At 55.1% G+C, this 23,623-nt stretch overlaps 1 protein-coding gene across 1 annotated transcript; it reads right to left on the reverse strand.

Annotated features, from left to right (window-relative positions):
- Positions 1–222: 222 nt before the first annotated feature.
- Positions 223–22,548, reverse strand: PITX3 (paired like homeodomain 3). Its single transcript, XM_056352291.1, has 4 exons — positions 22,294–22,548; positions 8,236–8,370; positions 2,768–2,973; positions 223–1,772 (listed from the first exon to the last, which is right to left on the reverse strand). Exons 2-4 carry the CDS (start codon positions 8,342–8,344, stop codon positions 1,209–1,211), a joined length of 879 nt encoding a protein of 292 aa, XP_056208266.1. The 5' UTR covers positions 8,345–8,370; positions 22,294–22,548; the 3' UTR covers positions 223–1,208.
- Between the last annotated feature and the right edge of the window lie 1,075 nt (positions 22,549–23,623).

The raw sequence follows: 23,623 nt of genomic DNA on the forward strand, positions 1-23,623 counted from the left end.
CGGGCTTCTGCTGCCCCGAGGAGCCAGTGGTTTGATTTGTGAGGAACCGAGACGGCATCTCCAAACCTCAGGTCCCTGTTCTGACTTGGGCTGCCTCGGGCTGGCGCTCCCAAGGCTGCTCCCTCTTGCCTGGGCTGCTGGTGCTTGATTTCTGAGTCTTCAGACGCAGGTTCATGCTCTGAATAACCAGACAGGCAGAAGCCTTAACGGGATTGTGCCAACTTTTATTTTATTATCTTTTCTGGAAATGGGATTTGGAGAAGGGAAAGGGAAGGAGATGTGCAAGGGGGTGCTGATTGTTGCAAAAGGGGATGCTTTGGATGCACACGGGCAAAGGTGTTCCTGTCTGACTGGAAATGACTGAAGCAGTAAAGCATGACAGACAGGACGCCGCTGCAGCGGATATGTTTGCTTGACGGGGTTTTTGGTTTTAAGGTCTACTTTGTAGGTCATTTCATGTACAAAACAAAAAAGCATATTTTTAATGTCTTTATATGTATTTGTGTGTATATGTGTATATATATGGTAGATATAGAGATATATATACACACAGGCACATATTGTATATTCTTACAACTCCCAGTTCCTAAACACTTCAAGTCTGAAGGGCCATGCATGTGTACGTGTTGTAAGGAGAGATGCCAATTGACTGAGACAAGGCTTTCCAGCTTACTGGCTGCATGATAAATAAGTGAGCAAGACACCTTTAACTGAAATCTTGCACACACACAGGGAGAAGGGGTTGGCCAAGCACCGAATGGCAGCACCCACATTGTCCTGTCCCTGGCTGTTCCCTGCAGGGGTGGCGTGTGGCTGCCCGTGCTGTCCTGGGATTTGGGGAGCTCACTGCTGCAGGGCTTGGAGGGGCAGATGGAAACATGCTTGGTTCTGCTGCCCGTGGGTCAGGCACCCCGCACATCAGGGCTTCTGTTTCCCTGTGGGGCTCCCAGTAGACTGTTTTGGTTTCTTTACCACGAAGGAGGAGGTTTGGTGGGCAAGGGGGGAAGGGGGTTGGGAGGGGAAAGACAGTCAAAATTCACCATACGATAGTTAGACAAATCTTCATAAAGGTCCGTCTGCCTGCTCGCCTCTTGCTCTCTCTAGCTCTCTCCTGTTCACTCATTCTCTGTAGGATGCACGCTGTTGTGGGGCTAAAGGTCTCCTTCTGTCAGGCTAAGGTCAAGTCCCTGGTTGGCAGTGGCAGCCCTTCATACGGGCCTGTCCACGGCGTATTGGCAAGGGCTCAGGTTGGAGGCTGCCGTCTGCACCGCCGGGTAGGTGAAGTTAGCGTGCTGCTTGGCCTTCAGCCGCAGGCTGGCCAGGCTAGAGTTGCACGTGTCCCTGTACATGTAGGGGCTGGCTGTTGAGGCGTAAGGACAGGCACTGGAGGAGACAGCAGAGTTGAGGCTTGGGCTGTTCAGGTTGTTGATGTTTCCCAGGTTGTTGAGGCTGGACGCCGGTACTCCGGTCACCGCGGAAGGGACCATGGATGAAGGCATGGTCATCGAGGCGATGGAGCTGGGGGGGGAGAACATGGGCTGGGAGGAGAGGGGACTGACGTTCATGGAGTTGAAGAACGGGAAGCTCTTGGCTGAGAGCGGGCTGGTGGCGAGCCCCTTGGTGGCCCAGTTGTTGTAGGAATAGCTGGAATACATGTCGTCATAAGGCTGCATCAGTCCATTGAACTGGGCTCCGAAGCTGTTCTTGCACAGTTCAGCTTGTTGGTTCCTCTCCCGTTTCCTCCATTTTGCCCTGCGGTTTTTGAACCAGACCTGCAAGAGAGAGAGGGGGAGGACAGGAATAGTTCTGGGCTGTCGCTGGAAGGGGCCTTGCCCCGGTCTCTTTGCCCAGCAATGCAAGAGCCATTGCAGGTCCAGGGGTGCTCCCAGGAAGCTGGGGGACTGAACATCAGCAAAGGGTTGCAGCAAGGTGTCTGGGCTGCAGGGTCACCTCCCAGCAGGAATCAAAACCCAACCCCTGCCACTTTACAACATAGAGAACAGCCCACCCTGCTCAACAAGAGGATGCCCTTTATACTGGGGGAAAGGGAGGAAAACACTTGTGGTATTTCCAAGTGACCACAGCCTAGGAGGAGGGGTTGGGGTTATGTGACTTGGGAGCAAAGTATTTGGGGGATATGTGTTGAAAGTTGCTGAGTGGAGGAAATAACCTCTCTTGTTTTGACTTCACCTCAGGACCAGCTTGGGGTGGGGTGTTAGAAGTCTGTCTTCTAACAGGAAAATCTGTTAGTGTTGGAGGGACTCAAACAATACAACTTCCTAGAGCGTGGAAGCTGCTGGAAGGCTATTCATGGTGCTGCTAACTCATATTTCTAGTAGCAGAGAGAAGCTCTCACTCCAACTGGAGCCCTGCCATGCTACGCCTGTGACTGCACAGTGGTTTGGGAACCCCAAAAAGTGCCCTCCAGCAAGGCGGAGGCAGGGGACGATGGCCCTGCGAGGAAGGGGTCTGCTGGGTCAGGGCAGCCAGCTGGTGGGGCTCTGGGGGCAGAGCCTGGGCTTCGCATCTCCCTGTGTTATTTGCAAGGTGAAACTGGATGGGGAAGGCACCTCCAGCGTGGGGTACGTGTGGCTGGATGTGTCACACCTCGGGTGCAGAGCCTGGTGACGTGTTTTCGAGACAGGGAAATCTTCTAGTGCCCCTAATTCCTTCCTTGGTTTGGGGACAGCTTGGTGGTGGCTTGTATCATAGGCAGCTTTCTCCCCACAAGCTCAGGCCCGGGAAGGTGGGAGGGCTGCAGTCCTACCCGGACTCGTGCCTCCGTCAGGTTGGTCCAGACTGCAATCTCCTCCCTGGTGCTCATGTCTGGGTAACGGTTTCTCTGGAAAGTGGCTTCCAGCTCCTGGAGCTGCTGGCTGGTGAAGTGCGTCCTCTGCCTCCGCTGCTTCTTCTTGAGCGAGCCGTCTTCAGGGTTGGAGTCGTCCGTCTGGTTCTGCTGGGACTTCTCGGTGTCTGTGCAAGAAACAGAAAGATGGGAGAGAGCCCCTGAATTAAGTTAGGGGCTTGGATGCATTCAGGGAGCCCATCCATGGGGCAACCAACATGTGCTCGGTCAGGTCCCACTCTGCTGCACCCACAGGAACGGCCCAGTCTCCCTCGCCAGCAGGCACCCACCCTGCACCAGAACCAACAGCCCCTCGATGCAGCATGGCTTGCCCTTCTTTAGCTGCTGTAATGGATGCCAGCTTCCAAATGACTGGATTGGGATTTTCCAAACTTTCAGTCTCTGGTTTTCGTTTGTTGTAGTTCAGGTGGGTCATAGAGGCAGAATTTACCCACATCAGCAGCTTCTTGCTCTGCTTAAAACTCTCTACCTAAGGTGCCCTTTAGAAAATGGCATGGGAATTGCCACTCGTGCTGCAGCAAAAGAGCCAGTAGCATTTTTGTGGACAAGTGATGGGAAAAGGGAAAATCGCCAATGATAGCAAGTTGAGGCTTTTAAATTGACTAAATCTGAGGAGCGCAAATTTTTATCCTTCCTTCTGACAGCTCTGCCTTCTGACTTAGGTGCATATATTCTTGTCTTTAAAAGGTAGGAAAAGGCCTCTCTTAGACCTGGCCATGAAGGTCTCCAGCAGCTACCCATCCTTCCACCCATGCCCTCCTTCTCCTGGCTCAGAGATCCCCCTCCTAAAGGCAGCATCTTTCATGTCATTGCCCCTCAAATGGACATTTTGAAACTCCCCAGCATTCACGCTGGTATCTAACTGGAAAGCACAGCCTAGCCACCTCCTCGGTACCAACCTCAGGCCTCAATGCTGAGCTTTGGGCTGCCATGGCTGGAGGTGGGCAGCCAGGTGCTTCCCTGTGCCACAGCTGCACCCGGGGCTGTCAGTGCTCTGCAAACAGGGGCAGAATGCAAATGCAAATACAAACACCTTCCTGTCGCAGCACTCTCCAAACTATCAAGCTGCAACAAGGTCTTTTACCATGTCATACCAACGTACTCCATGCCAGTCCCTCTGCTGCCTTCTCCTCATCTCTCCTCACCCAGCGCACGTGTTCTTCTCCAGATCTTTCTTCATTGGCTACTCTTTTCTTTGGCTGCCCCCCTCAGAGCTATTTAACCACTTAAGAGAACCAGCCACAGCTGCACTTTATCTACACCAGCCAAACCACCGCCCCTGAAGCCAGCCCACAGCTGTATGTTATCAATATTAATTAACCCAGCTTCATTCCTCTACACCTTCCATCATCAAAAGAAAATGTCACATTTGGGCAATCCATGGAGGACAACTACAGGGAGGAAAGCTACAGCTTGCTTAATTCTGTTGGGAACCAAACCAAGACACCATAGAAGAACATTATTTCAGTGAAAATAAATAATTTCCAGTGAAAATAAATAGTTTCTGATATTTACCTCCTCCTTCCTCCAATCTAAAAGCAAGGTAAAGCAGTTCCAGCTGAAAATCAGGTTTTCAGCAGGGAGGGAGATCTTTTATAGTGGGAAATATTCAGCTAAACTAAGAAATTATTGCAAACAGTTGCCAAACCGTTGCATCTGGGAGAACAACCTTTAAAAAAAATCCTGGCTTTGCTCATTGGTTGTGGGGTTTTTTAAGTGAAAGGTAGCTTAAAAGGTTTCAAAGTCCAGAAAAATCCTAACATGGAAGGTGTCTTGTACAGCCCCTTAAAAAGCAGGGAGGCAGGAAGACAGTAACCTGGAATACAGCTGGGCAAGGAAAAAAAGGTTCCTAAAGTCAGATGGAGGAGCTCTGGAAAAATATGGCCCATAAAAGCTTAATGGAAAAGAGCCTAAAAGAGAGGTTGAAAAACATCTGAGCCCCAACAGAGACAGGACTCTGCTGCAGGGCGGTGCTGTACCCAGCAGCTGGTGCTTTAACAGAGCCTGGCCACACGCTGCTGTCCCAGGACCCTGGTGCCACTACCCGCTTCCCGTGGCAGCCCAGGAAACCTCTCCCTGCTGCTCCTGGTCAAACCCTCCCTGCACCTGCCCTCAAAGGAGCGATGGAGCCACGGAGAGCGTTGGCGGGAGAGGCACTCGCTCCTCGTGGAGGGAAGCCTGGCTGTGGGCGGAAAAGGTCTGCTCTACAGGCAGGCGCTGTGCTGACTGACACGAGGTGGGTTCCCCACGGGCTCCCCACCAGCTGCCTCTGCAGCACCTGTAATGCTACAGCAGGAAGGCTAACGCGCAGAGAGCAAGCTGCCCATTGCCCACGACGGCAGGGCGCAGGCTGGGTCTGCTGGGCAGGAAGGTGCTGCCTGCTGTCCCCAGAGCCAGGGCAGCTCATGGTGCCAGCCAGGGGGTACCCGCGCGAGACCTTCAAGTGCACTCTTGAAACAGATGAAGCCATAGGTCCTGAAAAGTGGTATGGTAGGAGTGGGCTGTGGACTCATGGTACTCTCCTTCCAGTGAGCATCTTCATGTGGGGATCCCACATTCAGCAGAACTCTTGGAAGCATGCTTTTAAGGTGGATCTTTTTTGTAGTGACTCTTGCCAAGGAGATAAATCTGGTTTCTCTAGCTCAGTGCTCTAAGCCAGTGTTGGAAGAGGGATTCCCACACTATCCATCTCTAAAACAGATTAAAAGGGGAGTGATTGCATGTCTGAGCTAGTTATTATGAGTGGCTCCGTGCAGGTGAAGGGCCGCTACTCAGTTTGCTTGCTCACCTGCTGAGCCTGGGTTAACAGAGCCCCTGATGTACACAGGGAATATGTTCCCACAGAAGCCCCTGACAAACGTGGGTTTCTGAAGGGGCCACTGCAAAGCAGGAGGCTGTGCCCTAACCGCGAGCTCCTGTTCGGGGCTGCCCTTCTTCATGCAGGAAGAAACTGTGCCAAGAGGGAAGGAGATTATAGTGGAAGTACCACTGGCCTACGGGCTGCATCTGGGTGGAAGAGGTCACCAAGTATCTTGCTTTGGTATTGGTCTTCTCCAAACCTTCTGGTGTAGAACTTTCCATAAATCTTGCAAAGTTGAAGGAGACATAGGAATCCTGACTTTGAGGCTGGAAAAATCTCTGCAGCTACATGTTCTTCTTATTGCCCTCTCTGTTTCCATACCCACTATGTGTGGCTCTTCCTGAGCATTGCTTATAGGGAGTGTTGTCTCATTTCTGCTTCTTCCCTAGGTGTCACAGCACTCTCCAAACTATCAAGCTGCAACAAGGTCTTTTACTATCTCATACCAACATACTCTTCATGACAATCCCTCTGCTGCCTTCTCCTCACTCAGGGCACATGTTCTCTCTGCTTCTTCCTCCTCTCTCTTCCTTGGCTGCCCAACCGCTTCACAGAACCAGCCACAGCTGCACCTTGTCTACACCAGCCAACCCACCGCTCCTGAAGCCAGCCCACAGCTGTATATTATCAATGCTAATTAACCCAGATTCATTCCCCTACACCTAGGCAGGGGAAAAATGCCCTCTAAATGGTGCAGAGTTTGGGCATTGCAGCAGGGACCAAAAACATGGCAATTCCAGAAGACAAGGGACCCCGCAGGAAGGATGGACGGTGTGGGCGCCCTGAATCTATGCTGAGGAGAAGAATACAGGGAGATGCAAGGCAGCTCCTCCCTCCTCACCCTTGCTCTCCCTCTGACCCTGTGCTGCTTGATGAAACCTAACAGAAGGAGGTGCCACAAACCACACCACTAGAGGGGACACAGCATCCCTGAGAGCTGAGCCCAGACAAGCAAGGCTTCTTCTCCCTTCCTCAGAGTCTCTTACTCTGCAGATGGAGGAAGCAGAGCCAAGGAGGAGCAGGGAGGATGCTCTCTTGAGATGAGACAAGCAGTGCCAGAAGCGCAGCCCTGTGGCACACTCTGCTCTGCCTGGCACTGGTGACACGTGGCTGCCATTGGCCTCTGAGCTGCCAGCCTCTGAGTGCAGGTAGGGCTGGCGAACACCCACCTCCCAGAACCATTTTATTTCTAGACCATTTAAGACAGTGGGGAGTGACATAGCCAGGCACCCAGCATTTATTGTCAACCCAAAATAGGATGTGGAATATATCTCATGCACGTTCGCCCACTCAATGAAACGACTGCGATCATAGCTGGAATTAGCTGCTCATGCCTAATGGAAAAAAAAGTCAGCTCCTAAATTGGCAGTTCTGTGGCGTGCCAGGGTGGGCTTGATCGGGAAGGCCACTTGAATGGAGACGACCGCCGTGCATCCAAAGCAGCTGACGAGGAGCCACTGAGCTTGGGGATGTGCCCAACTAAGGTACGTGTGCAGCGGGGAATTTGGCCGGTGGATTCTCTGACCATAGTTATCCCAGTGTAACTCCCTCCACGATACTTACTCTAGGGAATTTTAATCTGCATCATTATGCTTATTAACTTGCACATGGGTGAGCCTGGAGGCTTTACGTGGGGAGCAGCAGGCTGTCCCTGGCCCTTGCACTGGCAGCTGTGTGTTGTCCTGCCGCATCCAGAGCAACAAGGGATGGACTGGTCACAGGACAGATGCAAAATCCAGGGGAAGCCACAGCATTTGGTAGCTGATTTCTGAGCAGGTGTGAATGGTGATGTTTCTTCTTTGGAGCCTGATAAAGAACATGGTAGACTTGGGGTTTGATTCAGCCTTTGGGAATGGCCAGAGGCACCTCCTTGGCAGCAGCCCGCTGCGGAGCCTTGCACCAAGGCACCGGAGAGCAGACTTCATCAATTAAAGCAGGGGCAAGACAGTATTTCTCTTCCTTCTTATTGCCTGAACCTGGGAAGTTCAGCCCAAGGTTAACCTGTAGCATGGAAAGTTTTAACCTAAGCAATTTAAACACAGTTGGTTTGTTGTTTTTTTTTTAAAAAGGCCAGTTTATAACTAGGTGTAGCCCTCTGCACCTTGGATGAGATTTCCCACGTTGCGGGGAGAGCTCTCCCACTCTGCGGACCCACTTCAGGCAAATACAAGACAATCTCAGTTGGGCAGTGACCCAGCTTGCCTGACTCCCGCCTGCCGTGAGCTGTGCCTGCTGTGAGCAGGGGCTTCCTGCAGCCAGGGCCAGGCAGCCCCATCACCGGGATGGCATGCTCACCTTCCAGGTGGCTGTCACTGCCACATGCACCCCTGCGCCTTCCTCCAGCCTGCTGGAATGGCTGTGCTGCCACAGCACTCCGCTGGCTCGTGGTATGAGAGGAACTCAGCGTGTCCACAGAAGCACCGCAGCTGGCTCCTGCAAGCCACTGGCCACCTGGACCACCCACAAGGATGGATTAGGGCACCTCTTGCACCTTGAGCCTTGCACTCACCGCTGTGGTCCTGCCCTTTGCAGCTGTGCTCGTGTTGAGGGGTCCCAGAGTCCGAGAGAGACAAGGCTGGGCTGCGAGCCTCCGCGTCTGCCAGCAGGTTGAAATCCATGGGGCAGCGATGGGTGGTGGAGGAATCTGAAAAAGCAACAGGCACAGGGTGATTAGGGAGATGAATATGTGTATGTGACCTCTCCCCAATCCCTCTGGGAGGGACTTGCCAACCTTTGAGGGAAAGCCTAGGAAAAGCAAAGGATCCCTGTGTGATCCTTTGACCTCTTAAGAGTTTCCTGGATGGAACACGGACATACCAGGGTTTCTGCTGAGCTTCCCTATAAATCAAGGATTGTCTAGTGACACTTCTATTTGCAGCCTTCAGAGAAAGAGTCTCCAATTTATAGGTGACATTCAGACTGAAATAGCAACGCCAGGAGCATGCTGTGTAATGGAGATCTGAGGAAGTGGTTCTGGGCCAGCCAAGGGCTGTTAGCACCTTCCCCAGACATCCCTCCTGTCCCATCCTCCCTGCCCAGCTTCCCTCCTCTTTCTCCCTCACTTCTCCACAAAGTGGTCAAGCCCAAGGAAAGCTGTCCCGAGAGCACCAGCGCAGGCGTAACGCACACGCATCGAGAAGAAAGGCACTCGTGCACCAGCAGGAAGGCACGGCTGCCCACGCAGCTGCTGCCAGGAGCAGAGACCCAGGCACTACAAGTGGCCTCCTTTGGGGTACATAAGGACCTCTGGAGCCTGAATCAACACGGGAATCATGTTACACAGCCTTGGGTGCCTGGGAATGAATGATCCTGGCTGCAGCAGCAGCTCGCTTCCAGCCGCAGGTCATCCTGGCTGAAGGCTCCCCGTGTCCCCTCAAGTGACTGTCCTGTTCCTGTGAGCCACATCCCCTGGCTGAAAGCATCCCAGCTGGGAAGCTGGCAGCACTGCTCCCTGCAGCTGCACACACCACTGGGACTCCTCTCTCACCACTTTCCACACCTCTTCTCATTGTGTTCTTCCTCGGGGGCCCCTCACCCTCCACCTGTATTGCCCAGAAAAGCTTGGCCGAGAGCACTTTGGTTTGGACCATGCTGGACACTCGTGAAGAAGCAGTGCGCGCTACCAGCCCAGCTGTATTGCTTTAGACAGGTGAGCTGGCCCCACGTTAGCCCGTAGCTGGAGTTTTGGATCATAGCCCCACCATATGTGCGGTGATGTCCTGCCACCAGTGCACGTGTGGTGGCTTCTGAAGGCTGGGCCAGCAGCTCCCAGTCACCCCAGCTCGTGCCCTCTCAGCCAGGGAGCCTCTTACTCTAAAGCACAGCAGCAGCCAGTGCACTGTGCCGGGATCTGTAGCCTGGGTTTAGGGGGGTTGGTCCAGGTGTCTGGGACTTCCAAACCGCAGGTGGATGTCAGTTGGATTCTAGCTGGAGAAGGATTGCCTGGCCCTTGGATCCATGCGTGGTGGGGAGGGAGCCTGCGGAAGGTAGTATTTCGCCTGGACTGCACTAGCTAGTGTTTAGACATGTAAACAAGTGATTAATCACATAGCTGTTGCACCTCCTTTGGAGATGGATGACAGTGACTAAGAATGTATTTTCAGAGCTGTCAAAAGCCTCCTGCCAATTTGAGCAGGGCTGCCACCAGGGCCCTTGGCAAGGCTGACCCCCGTACCTGCAGCGTGCTCCCCAGGCTGTGGCAAGAGGGCAGGGAGCAGTTTCTCATGGTTTTCTGCCTGGTTTCTGCAGCAAATCTTGCTCACAAAACCCCCGGCAGTTGCCCTTGCTCTCCCCTTTGCCTGACCTCCATCCCCAGCCCTTCCTGGGCGCGATGAATCTGTCTCAACACTGGCCTCAATCAGCGCTCTCCAAAAGCAGCATCTAACGCAGGGACACAGTGCCAGTTTCCCAGAGCTCTGCCTGGCTCCGGGCTTCTCCTCTCCTCCGGGAGAGAAGTGGCAGGGGCTCCATCTTTGGCGTGAGGCTGGTTTCCATTTGCACCTCGCAGCAAGCCTGACCTTTGATGTCCGCTGGCTGTGTAAGCTCCTGGCAGCAGCAGGGAACAGCCCTGTTGCTTTTTGCCATGTGTACGTACACGGAGTGATGTGACAGGGGCTGTGTTTTCTTTAATACCTTTGCATGGAGTAGGGGGAGTCCATCTGCTGCTGATATTGCCATGGCTTTTAGCATTACTCTTGGAATTATGCAGAAACGCGCAGTGAATTAATTCCATGGATTAAGTCTTGATTAAGATGTGTGTCACTTTGCTGTCTCAGAATTTATTAAGAGCCCTTCTTGAGGCGGCGGCAGATGGAATTTCTGCCCAATGTTTGTAGATGATAATTTCCCCTCTTCTATAGCCATTTGCATATGATTGCATCTGTCAAGCACAATTTCCTCTCTTCTAGGGCTTGACTCTGTACTGGACCAGATTTAAGGAGGAATTCAGACTCCTGCCTTGCTGTAACTGAAGGACAGTGTCCTCCTGCACCGGGTCCTGTTTGCTTTCAGACTCTTTCTGCATGGCTTGCATTGCTTTAATCTGTGCAAACTAGACTGGAGGTGGGAAAACCAGGGGGAGGAGTATTTTACGGTTAGTTCCATAGGTGTAAATGACAACACAAGGTAGAAGGCTCGGGGGAACCCAGTCCCAGCACTGAAAATTCATGTCTTGTCCTGAACCACAGCAGTGCAGTGGTTACAAGGCTGATCCGAGCCCCCGGGCACAGCATCGCGTGCTTGGCCTGCCTCAGAGATGCAATGGGCACCGAGATTAAAACTGGTTTTAAAGTGTGGCCCACATTCAAGTTGAAACAGGGACTTGTGGCTCTGAACAATTCCACTTTTTGAACTGAATTTATAATGAGGAGGATTTCAGAGAGCAGATAGTGTATGTATATATGTAATTACATACCTACTGCATGTGCCCTATGTGGCGGCATTAAGTCAGGCCTTCTTGTCTCGCTGTGAGCTGATCATGGAGAAGCAAAAGGAGAGGGGTATCTGCTCAGCATGGTTACGAAGGACCGCAGGAGAAGTCTGCGATGGGGGCAGCATATGAGCTCTGTACTGATGCATTTACCCAAAGGCAACCCCATGCCACTGTCACAAATGACTGTAGGTATTATTCTTGATTATACAGCCCTTTCAGATTTAATTAAAGGTTTCCTCCGTGTAGGCTAGATCTCGCTGTAGGCAGAGACATTAAGAAAGTCAACGCTGAACCTTCATGGCATTTCTACTAAGTTGTTTGCCTGGTCTTGGGATGTTACTGAAACTGGCACCTCAAAAATGTCTTTAGGCAAAATCAAATTTATCACCTGCATCTGCGTCTTCATCTCACTTTCTTTTAACACAAAAGAATGGTTTCATTAGGGAAAGCTCCTGCACTAGTAACATGCAGCCAGGCTTGCTCAGAGGTTTCACTTTTGTAAAACTAGCCCTGGCTCCCAGCCTGCTTTGGCGCCTGTAACTCCTTCCATCGATGTACGTAATTGCTCCCAAGATAAAGGTTCCCAAACCTGTTACAAACACACCTTTTCTTCTAGTCACTACCTATGTGATCCTCTCCCGGGCTCCTGTGTGATGCCCCATAGGCACGGTGGAGGGCAGGGGGAGGAAAGCAGCTCTGGCTCTAGGTTTTTGCTCCTTTCACATTCACCCTCTTTCCATTTCTGCATCAGCGCCAGGCTGCCCAAGCCAGGGCCAGTAGGGCAGGAGGAGGAGGGCACTTCAACACAGGGCAGACAACCTCATTTACCCAAAAAGATCAAGCAGGGGTCCCCGTGACCTCTCTCCTGGCTCTCCATAACGCGCTGCTCCATCACCCGGGAGCAAAGATGCCTTTGCTTGTTGTGGGTTTTTTTGGGAGGGGTGGGAAGGAAACATAAAGGCTGACAGTGAGCCAAGCAAGGCTAATTATAGTGGTGGCTTTTGTGATGTAGATGCTGCCTGCTGAGAGCTGCATTCAGATTGACAAGTGCATGCTGCTCAACTCCCTGCTCTGCTGCTATCGGGGACCAGGCTACCTGCTGACCCTGCTTTGGAGGGGAAAAGCTGTCTCTTGGGTTGTTTTGATGTTACTTGGCTTCCCATGGGCATGCCAGGGCGCTTCAGCAGAGGCCTGATACTTGGGGTCCCCGGGCAGCAGCACATTTGGGGTGACCCAGGGGAAGGAGAAGCCCAGCTGAGCGGGCTCCCTCTAGCACAGGCACAGCCCTGCGGACCTGCAAGCTTCCCCCACTGCCTGCGCCTCGGCCGGGGCGGCTGCAGCCTCTGCTTGGGATGGCTGATCTCCAAAGGCTCCAGCATTATCCCTCAGGCAGAAAGGTGCTCTGCAATCAGTGAGGGGCAGTGTCGTTTCTTTCTTCCACCCCTGAGGTGAAGGTATGATATTACACTAGATGTCTTGGGGTCAGAGCTGTCTCTTCCTGCTCCATCAATCCCAGAAGTCAAAATGCTGGGAGTCACAAGATTCCTGATGGAGTCTGGCCGATTGCTTCACTCCCCTCATGCTCGTGTACCCCGTGTGCTGGCTTACTTTTAGCAGAGATAAACATTTGGGACACTATTTCACTGTACATTTTCAGGAAGATGATCTGCCACTGTACTTTGGTCCCTAGGAGGGGCTCAGCTAAGGTGGCGCAGCCCCTGCTGCCTCCTCTGCCCCATGTCAATAGGGAAGGGGCTGAGGCTGCACCTGTCCCCTCCTGGAAGAGCATCTAGTTCTCCAGATACGTGCATTTATTCAGGGGATGGTGCCATCTGAGTGCCTGCAGGCTGCGATTTCACGTGCCACAGCCTGCACAGCACACAAATTGCACAGAGACCCGAAAGCTGGGCTCTCTTTGCTGGCCAGCATGAGTGCTGCCTGTGAGAGGGCTCTTTCCCTGCAGCTAGAAAGCAAAAAGGATGATGGGACACAAGATGAGTTAATCTTAGTTTCCTCAAGATTATAGAAATATACTATGGGGAGACCAGGGTCACCCACTGCTAAACATCTCAGTGTAGCTTTAAGTCTCTAATCTTAATGGAATTGCAGCAGGAACCAAGAGTGACCATTAATCACTGGAAGATAAACAGCAGCAGCAGCCAGCCAGTGGCCCGGAGCGCAGAGCCATTTACGGGACAGGGAGCAAGCTGCCTGCCTCCAAAAACCTCACCCAGCCCCAGGCTGGCTGAGAAGTGCTTTTGGGTGCACACTCAGAAATGGATCATCGACCTCCAGCAAGGGCTGAGTCACAGGTTATAATAAACTTTATTTCTCGATTTAGTCCTTGCAGTTGGGCACTAACCCCTGAGCTCTGGCACTGGGTGGTTTCACAGTGCTGCGTCCTGCTTTGAAGCCTGGAACGTGGTTTGGGTGTTTTTTCCTTCCATCAGCAGGAACTGCCAAAGCTCCCTGCGGTGCTGGTATCTTACTGTTGTTGGAGCAAGTTGCCTGGCACTGCCCTGCACACGGTGTGGGCTGCGAGAGCACTGCCGGCTGTGCGTGGTGCCATGCTAACCGCAGCAGCCCAGGCCCTTCCTGCCCGCAGGCTGGCTTTCCGAGGAGGGTGTCCAGGCTGTTTCCACTCTTCTCTTTGTGTGTGACTCCACGGAGTAGTTCCTAATTACACGAGGTGGGGAGAGGATGGGGAGATTAGGAGCTGTCACTGACTTGGCTTCTGATGTAGGTAAATTCTGGGCTGTTCTGGGACTCCATCCTTCATCCTAGAAATGATGTTAATGAGTCTATTTGAGCTGGTAGAGGCAATGAAGCAAAATTCTTTTAAGTGCTTCCAGATCCTCAGATAAGAGGTGCTAGGGAAAAGCCCAGCTTTGCTGGACGTGGCCTAATGCATTCCCCAGGGGCTGGCGGCAGCCTGCAAGGTGAGAGCAAGCCGCTCTCTTCCTCTGCTTTGACAGGAGCCTCCAGCTGCAGAGGAGGGTGATGGCCAAAACCCTCTGCTCTGGGCAGCAGAGGGTTAATAAATTGCCTGTATTCCGGAGGATTATCACAATGGAAACATCCCAAGGATTGACAGCTCCATATCCATGTCCGCAGCAAAAAAATCCCACAATGGAATGTGTCCTGTTCGCTTATTTGATGGGCTGCACCATGCCCCTGCACCAGGGAAGAGCCCTGATGTAACCGTGTCCTGTACAACACATCCTCCTCCCTGATGGGTGCGTGTGTGTGAATCCACTGAGCTAAAGCGTGGGGGTCTGCAGGGTGATGCGCTCTGGCTTGGCTTAAAGCTATATGCATTAGTATCCTTGGACCCCAGCGCTGCCCTGAGCCTACCTGGATAGTTTTTTGAAACAGTGCCCAAAATTTGGAAACAAAGAGCTAATCCTAACAGAAGGAAAGTCCCACCAGACTTGCTGCAAAGTTGGTTTGTTTGGTGTTTTTTTTTTCCTTAAGCTAAACATACGTACTTCTTGAACTCTTGTAAGTGTTGCACTGCAGGTCTCGCCACATCTGGCTGGGCTTCCAGCATCCCTGGGATGCTCTGCCTCAGCAGGGCTTTCAGCTCCTTGGCTCCATCAGCCAGGACTAGGATTTTCCTTCTGACAAACTATGCAGTTATATTAATAAAGCCATGCTTTGTTACAGCTTATTTTGTTTGTTAGGCATCTGGAACAAAATAAGTCGGCAAAGGCTCAGTTTTGCCGAAATGAATTGTGATAGCACAAAGTTGCTGCCATGGTGAGGCTCTGTGGTGCAGGAGTGCTGGGAGCAAGAGTGTGGTCTGCAATTATGGGGGAATAGAAGTCCTTCGGGGAAGTTAATCCCTTTGTTTTGGGGAAGGGAGGAAAGAGAGTGATTTCAGTAAGAAATTCTGCCTGGGAGAGTCTCGCAACTGAAACAAAGGACCCGCTAAAGCGGAGCACCGTATTCACCTGGCCCACGCGTACCGACCCCACTCATCCCTGCCTGCCCTTGCCTGCTCCCACAGCCCCGGTGGGCTGGCTCCCAAGTGACCCGCGCCAGCACCACGGGATCTGCTGCATCTGCATGGGAGAAATAGTTGCACAGCCACAACGTACGAGGGACGATGATCTCCCCTTGGACACACGAGCGGAGCCAGGAGTGGTTGCGAACCAGGATGCTGGGCAGGCATGAGCAGTGGCAGCCTGCCTCAGGGCCAGGGCCGGGCACGCGCTGCCCGCAGCGGCAAAGGGTGGCAGGGCCTGGCATCAGCACATCGGTATGCGGTGCTGTATTTATTTGGGCGATTGTATGAATTTGACTAATTATTCCAGCAGTCAAAGGAAACTGGCCTGGTTCCCGTGGGGGGCTGTGCTTGCAGGAGCACGGCAGGGTTATTTCTATATCTCTGCGGCCATAAAGTTGGCTCATTTTAGGGAGGCTCAGATAGCGAGATCAAGGACCCCAGAGCTCTGTGACTCCAGCTGCTGTCAGGAGTTTTGTATGCAGATGGAGGGCAGCGGGTGACTCAGAAATTATCGAAGATGTAAATGATTCTCACAATTAGTAAACAAGCTCAAGAAAGCCCCTAATCAAGCGGGTGGTGCGGGAGGCTGAAGGTCAGGAAGGATGCCGCCATGCCGTCGGCACGTCACACCCTTATAGCTGGCTGACCTCGGTGCACCGTGGAGCTGCCCGTGTCTGCCATCCTGCAGCACTTCTGCTAGAAATCCTTTCTGGAAAAGTTCAACTTGATCATAAACATTTGTTCTGTGGCAAAACTGGCAGCTAGAAAGAAGCATGCTTTTTTTTTTTGGGGGGGGGGGGGGGCAGAGGGTGGTGGTGGTGCTGGATCATTGTTTTAAAAGAACCTGGTGGACCCCAGAGGGTTGCAAGGCTGCAAAGAGAAAAGTAGCAACTGCCAAGGGCGCCACGATGGCCCCATTGCCACCGTGGCCAACGAGTGGCTCTGTTGGTTAAGGCACTGAGAGCCCAGGTGCTGCTGGCTCGCTCCAAGGGATGTGTTGTCTCAAAGTGCAAACCCGCAGTGCTGGAGGGAGCTGATGTCTGCTGCGCCTGGCTGTAAGGTTTCCCGATGATTTGTCCTTTTCTTTTTTTTTCCCAAGCAATTTATATTTAAATTTTTTTTAAAGCACTCTGGCAGGAAAACCCTTGCAGGACTAAAGCTTCCATGAATAAAACAAGCAGATGATCTCAGCCCGCAGTATCCCTCCCCTCTTCCTTGGGATACTGCGGCTGGTAGGGCTGGGGCAGGGTGGCTCCGGGAGGGATGCAGGAGCTCCCTCACCCCCAACTCTGTCTTTATGGACCTTGCAACATGCCCTGAAGGTCAGCCTGTTTACCCAGACGGTGTTTGAAGGGGCCAAGGGAGGTGATTAGCCCTCCCCATTGCAAACACTGCCAGGTCCAATCCTGCAGCGTTTTGCAGGCGGCCTGCGCTGGCAGAATCAGGCCCACAGGTCGCCTGGCCTTGGTGTGAGTGCCCGCAGCAAACGGCTGAGCTGTCGCATGGGGGGCAGTGAGGAGGGCGGGTGGGCGAGCAGGGAGGGCTAGCAGCCCTCCATCCCCGCAGCCTCTTGCCCAGGTGCCCCGCTCAGGCCACGACGAGCCACCCCATGTCCCGAAATTCGGGGGCACAACAGACACCACAAGCAGCAAATCAAGGGGTTTGAATTTCAGGACCCTGAAATGCCCTGCACTGCCCAAGTATTGCGTACGAAGCCCGTCTGTTTGGGGTTGGTGGTTTTTTTCCCTTAAACCCTTGGGTTTTCCATCTGCTGGAGGCTGCATCCCATGCGGAGCCCTGGGAGGTCAGCAGTTTGGGCGGGCAGGGACACAAGCTGCAGAGCCCTCATTACTCATCCAGCCTGGCCCTCAGGCAATCCCATCAAAGCGGTTCAGAGAGAAAAGGGATGGGGCAGAGGGAAGTAAGCTGTCTCAAAACACAGCCGCCTGGGTCGCCCCCCGCGCCCGGTCACCGTCCCCACCCCCCCCTCCCCGGCACCGCCCGCCGGCACCGGGGACGGGACCCCGCACCCCGCGGGACCCCTGCCGGCCGCCCCGGCCCGGGGCACGGCTCAGCCCAGACACTAGGGGTTTAAATGCTGTTATTAAAGCCCACCTTACACAAGTAAAGCTGCAAAACCCCTTCTCAACGGGACGCAAAAGTGTGTATTCTTTGCCACTTTGGAATTTTGCCCTGGTTAGGTACAGATCCACACCCCGACTGAGCTTTATGGCTCAATTTATTCAGCTTAAAGATTTAGATATTTTTTTTTTCAGTCACCTTGGCACATCTAGTCCTCTAGAAACTCTTACTTAATTTATTTTGGAGAAAAACTTCCACAGATTTACTTTAAAAAATAACCTTGCAATAAATGCACGCAGAAAGAAAGAAAAAAAAATCCCAAACCAAAAAATAACTCCAACTTGTAGAACTGGAAGTTGGGATATTGTGGCACCAAAAATAAAACTGATGGAACAAAAAGGGAATTTCATGTGGTTTTCATTGTCAAGTCTAAGCTCAGAAACAAACAGGAAATAAAAATGGCTAAAACAAAAGAGATTTCTTTTAAAGTGTGTTCAAATCTAAGCGGGGAGCTGCTTTATTTGGGAGGGATGCTCTGTTTATTTGTTTTTCAGAAAAAGAAGTAAATAAAAATGTCCACACACAGACAGGTCAACTTGATTTACAGTTAAGTCCTCATGCTTCTCACTGGTCATTTGTAATAAGCTTTTTTAAGAAAATTAGACTTGCATAACTGGCAGCATTGGAAGGGGGAGAAAAAGACAGTAAGGGGGAGTGCTTCTGCTTGAAATGAGGGTTAGGGGGAGAAGGCACAAAGGGGTAGGAGGAGAGGTGAAAGTAACTGTGAACTCTCCGGTCATTCATTTTATTTCATCTTTGTAGTTTTTCAGGTTTTACAGTCAGCTTTGTGGGCGCTGAGCCTTTCAGTCCATGCCATCCCACTGAGGGTCCCCAAGCAGCAAATAAATGCTTTTATTTAATAAGAGCAGTCTGCAGGATCAGGGCTATGTGAAACAGGGCGGTGTACATGCTACATCCTGCAGATAGAAGTGTTTCTTAGGCTCTCAGATTTGGGGTTGTGGAACTTGTTTGATAGGGATTTACAAACAGGTGTCTCAATCACAGTGGCTCTGACAGTGATTTTGAGGGGTTAATTTAATGCAGGCAGGACCCAGCTCCCCACATCAGCTGAGATCTCCAGCAGCTACAGCCCCATTAATCCATCTCTGAACACTTTGAACAGTTGAAAAATCAGATGGATAAAATTAATAGCAGCTTCTGCAGATTCAGTTCTCGTTTCCCTTCTCTTTTGCACTAGTTAACAGGGTATAAATGTTTATTTTCTGGTGGAGCTGTGGTTTGGGAGATGAGCATCAGATTGAGGGTCAGGGGACAGAGGTTGTATTTCTGGCTCAGATCAGATAATTCTGCCAGAGCTCAGTTTCTCCTCTGCACAACAGGGATGTTTCCCTTCGTGCTAAAGCATCCAGAGATCTGCCCGGGGAAAGGCTAGGTAACTCCCAAGGAGAGACATTGTAAGATGCAGCTCTTCAGAAATGAGGGCTTTGAGCTTGAACTTGTACCCTGCAAATCAGCAGGAAATTTCCTGTTCAGTGTGCGGAGGATCGACCCTCTTCCCGAACCTGCTGGGCAGCACTCCGACACCGCTGGGGAGAGGGGGACCCCCCTCGCTCACTCCCCATCTCTTTTTAAAGCCTGATAATAACAGAAACGTTTCTCAGCTTCTGCCCAGCTAGATCTCCTAGTTCCTTCCTGAAAACAACTTTTAATATTTAATTGTTGCTGAAAACCAGCAGATCCATCGCTAACCATCCCACTGGAATTTGCAGCTCTGGCCAGGCTGCCGTACCTGTCCTCCTCCAGGGCTGGAGGGAGATGAGGCTTTTGAGGAAATCCTTTCCTACAGAACCAACCCCCTCTGTGCTCAGTCCAGCCCTGGTCCCTTGTGCTGCCGAGCCTCCAGGAACAGCCTGTGGACTCCCTTAAATGCCCCAAGGAAGCCCAGAGCTAATAACCAGCTTCATTCAATTCCCAGTCACATTATTATCCAATCTGCCAGAGGCATTAATATTCAGAGGTGAGGCGGGAGGAGGGCAGGGGTGCTGGTGAGGGGAGCGGCACACAAAGGGGAGGAAGGGAAGCGGACGGGCTGGCCTCAGAAATCCTCTTTCTCCAGCCATCTGATACCCCAGCCCATTTCAGCCGGGTGTTGACAAGAGAGGGTTTTTCCTACGGCCTCAGCACTAACTTCGATGCCAGTTGGTGGAGGCTGTCCCCCTGCCAACAGCAAACGCCTGGGCTTGGCGCAGCCTGATGCCCTCAGCCCCAGCAGCCCATGGCAAGAGGGAGAGCTTTGCCCCCTCTGCCATCAGGGCCTAAGTAAATAGCAATCTCCCATTTTCAAACAGACAGATAATCACTGAGCCTGCTCAGAGATACCACAGCCTCCCATTTCTGACCACCCTCCCTCCACAGCTGCACAGTTTCAGCCTGCAGCTTTCCCAATGCAGGGTGCACAGCATAAGACCACCAGCTCTCCCCATCCGGGACTTCGTTCCCAGCCCAGGTGCCTCCCCTGTCCCCAGAGCCAGGGCACATGTGCCGGGTCACGAGACAGACCTCATGTCCCCAGCTCATCTCATCTTCCTTTTGGAGCGGTCTCCTAGATCAGGTTTCTGCCTTTTTCTTTTTGGCAGTCTCCAAAGTCAGCCTCACCTCTCAATCTCAAGGTTTTGGGTAGCATCTGACAGACAGAGAAGATGCCGCTCTTTTACCAACTCTCCAGAGGGTGCATTAACCAATACTTTTGCAATCCAGTCACAATTTGCAGACCTACTAATTGCCTGAATTAAGCCCTTATAGAAATATAATAGATATTAAGTGAGGCTTGTAATGGTTTCTCTGCCAGAGATACTGGTTTTTAAAACCATTGCCTTGGACAGGAGACAATTCGGGAATATAGGTGGGCTTTCGGGGGGGAGTCTGGGCTGCAGGTCACGCAAACCCAGTAACATCAGTTGCAGCAGGAATACCCCGGTCCTCGCCCAGACCCCTCTCCTGGCTGTCAGGGAAAGATGTCTCCCCACAAGGAGCACTGGGCACGGTGTGACCATTCGCTAATGAAAAAAAAATCAAACCCTGCTCTGCTTCTGCAGATATTTGTGGAGACTGAAAACAGCTACCATGCTCTGCTGGTCCCTCAGGAGCCAGCAGGCAGCTCTTTGTCCCTCACAGCAAGGCACCATCGAAGCCCGCACAAACACCCATCCCTACGGCTCACCGATGGGCTGAGGAGCCGGGAGGGAGTGTGGGGAGCCAGGGAGACCCTGATCCCATCGCCAAAAAGGTGGTCCTTTCCCTGCCTTCGGAAGGTGGTACGGGAACAGGGGTGACGCTCCTGAAAGGCACCTTCCTGAGCTGTTGCTTTCAGCATCTCCCCGAACTGCAGAGGGGATTGAGCCATTTCACCCCTTGCATCCTGCAGGTCATAGAGGACCCACAAGCTTGTCCGGGGGGATGCCAGGCTCCCCTCTTTGCCACTAGTCCCCGCTCCAAGCGCACTGACGGCGGGCCCACCGGCCGGGGGGCTACCTCCCGCCAAGGCGAGGCACCGGGGCGACCCGCGAGGGGACGCCGCCGGCCGAGGCAGCAGCCGGGTGAGGTGGCCGGGGGCTCCCGGCCGGGCCCCGGGGCGCTGCAGCAGCACCCTGCAACCCACCGACCCGCCGGGCCGGGCGGGGACGGCGTGCGGAGCTCCGGGGCCGCCCCGACCCCCGCCGGCGCCTCCGCAGGGCCCCGGCGCTGCCGGGGGAGAGCCAGACCCCTGCCAGCCCGGCCCCTCAGCTGTCCAGCCGCGGGGGCGCCGGGAGAGGGGCCGACAGGTGTGCCCCGCTCGGCGGCACTGGGCCCGCCGCCCCCCCGGGGCCGCTCCAGCAGCTGCGGCGGAGCGGGGCCGGCCGCCCTCCCCCGCCAGAGCCGCGGCCAGCCGGGGCGAAGCCGTGCTTCTCCCCCGCGCCGTGGAGGGGCACGGCGGGAAGGACAAGGGGGTGCCGCGCCGGCGGGCTGCTCCTTCCCCCGGGGCCGCACTCGTTGAGCGCGGAATACCCGGGGTGAGCGGCCGGTGTCGGACTCCGTCGGGCGGCCGCCGCGGTCGGCCGGGTTCCCCGGGAGGCCGGTTCGCACCGTGCCCCCGTGCAAGCACCCGGAGGTCCGACCGCCGGCCCTGCCCGCAGGCTCCCGGCGCCGGGCGGCCGCGCTCGGCCGGGACAGCTCGGAGCTCCCGGAGGCGCTGCCGCGGGGGTCGGCGCTGCCTCCCCCTCCGCCCCGCCACGGCTGCTATTCCCGGCCGGGCCCCCAGCGCGCAGCAGCCACCAGCGCCCCGGGGCCGGTTCGCCCCGTCCTCGGGGGCCGGCTCGCCCTCTCCCCGGCGCTGCAGGGAGGTCGGGTCTGCTGTAAACAGGAGCCAGCCCGTTACATAAATACCATTCATCCAACTGTCCAACAGCCGTCGGGCTGCCCGCCTTCCCCCCGCGGCGGCTCCCTGCGCCCTTCTCCCCCGGACCCTGCAGACAGCTGAGCCGCAGCGCCGTTATTTACGGCGAGCCCCGGCTAATTTAAACAGCCCCGGCCCCGCTCGCCCGAGTGGAAAATGACTAAGTTTAGCAACGGCGAGAGGCTCCGGCCGCGCTTGCCGAGAGGGGCCCGCGGTGGCCCCGAGGGGGCGGCCGGGGCTGCGGCACTCCGCCGGCGGCCGGGCGGGCAGGCGGCGGTCGCGGCAGCGCCGGGCACGGGGCTCCGGGACCCCTTCTGGCTGGCGGGGCAGAGCTCGATCCGCCCGCTCTCCCCCTGCCCCTGGCTGCCGGCCCTTGCCCCGCGGGGACCAGCAGAAAGAGGGCCCCGGGCGGGAGCGGGGCAGCCGGCGGGCGGAGCACGCCGAGCCTCCCAGCCGGGGATGCTCTCGCCCCGCGCCGGCGTCGGAAGGGCTGCGGACGGCCGGCGCCGCACGCCTAAACTGGCACCGGGGGACTCACGGGTAAAGAAGGGGAGGACCCCGCCCGGGAGGCCGGGGACGGAGGGGCACTTACAGCGGCTCCAGATGCGGGCTCGGCTGGGCGGCCTTAATCCTGCGAGCGGGGCGAAGCTGGCCCCCGCCCCGCGGCCCGGGCTGCTCTGCCGCTGTCAGAAAGTAAATCCCCCCGGCTCTCCGGTCACCGTGCGCCTCGCTGCCGGCCCGCGGCTCACGGGGAGGGCGGAGGTGGAGGGCGCCGGCCGACTGCCTCCCATTCACCCTGGCCATTCACTTTATGGCGGGCGGCCGGCGCCCCCCGCCAGCTGCACCGGGCGCCCCGCTCCCGCCCGCCCCATTCCAGCTGCGCGCCCGCCGCCGCCCGCCCCGTCCAGCACCGCCCGCCCCAGCCCCGCCCCGCGCCCCCACCGCCCAATCGCCCCTCGCCTCATTTCCAACCCGCCCCCGGACTCGCCGAGGAGGGCGGTGGGTCCCGCCCCCGGCCCCGCCCCGTCCCACCGCCCCGGGGCCGTCGCCTCGGCCGCGCCGGGCATCTCCCAGGCGTTGCGCTGCCCGCTCGGCCAGCCTTGTAGCGATAGATATGTTTTTATTTTTCCCCGTGTATATATATGTATATGCACACTTACATGTTGCTGTTAGCACCGCCGTGACCGTTGCCTGCGCGCGTTGCTCACTGCTTGGCGATCCGGTACCCCGGAGCCCGTGCGGGCCGCCCGCTCCTCTCGGTGCAGGCGCGGCGAGCCCGGCCGGGCTTTACAGCGGGAGGCGCCAGTCTGGCCGAGGTTCCTGGGGGGAAACACGGGGGCAGTCGGCTGCTGGAGCGCTCCCCGGCGCGGTGGAGCCGCGGTTGCAGGGGATGCTAAGTACAGGCTAATTACCGCATGCACCGCTGCGGCTCCCGGCGGCACCGAGTTGCGCTTCCTTGGCAATCCTGTGCTGCATCTCCCGGGACACGGGAGCTGCCGGCTGTGCGGGGAACACCGCGCTCCCGCCCGCCGATGGCTCGCTGGGAACCCAAGTTCAGGCTCCAGCCCGGCTCCTGCCGAAGGTGATGGCAAAATCCCGGTGCGGCGGCACAGGGTGCGACCCCTCCCTGAAACGTCCCGCGAGGCTCATTCCCGCCACCGCGACCCTCGGACGTGTCGGTGCCCACGGGCCGCCCCGGGCAGCCGCGTTCCCTCTTCCGCGCCCTCGGGCAAGGCTCTGCAGGAACCGGGCTCGGCCTGCCGGGGCCCGGGGGGTTATCCCGGCCAGGCTCACGGGGCTGGGTGTGTGGTTCCACGCTCTGATCTTCTTGAGGTCATTTCCATGTCAACCCGCTCTCCGATTTATGATGCCAAAGGTCACCTCCAAGCTCTTCCACTGACATGTTTTAGAGATTAGGAAAT

Source organism: Falco biarmicus, chromosome 9 (genome assembly GCF_023638135.1).
Source record: "Falco biarmicus isolate bFalBia1 chromosome 9, bFalBia1.pri, whole genome shotgun sequence".
NCBI classification, from domain to species: Eukaryota; Metazoa; Chordata; class Aves; order Falconiformes; family Falconidae; genus Falco; species Falco biarmicus.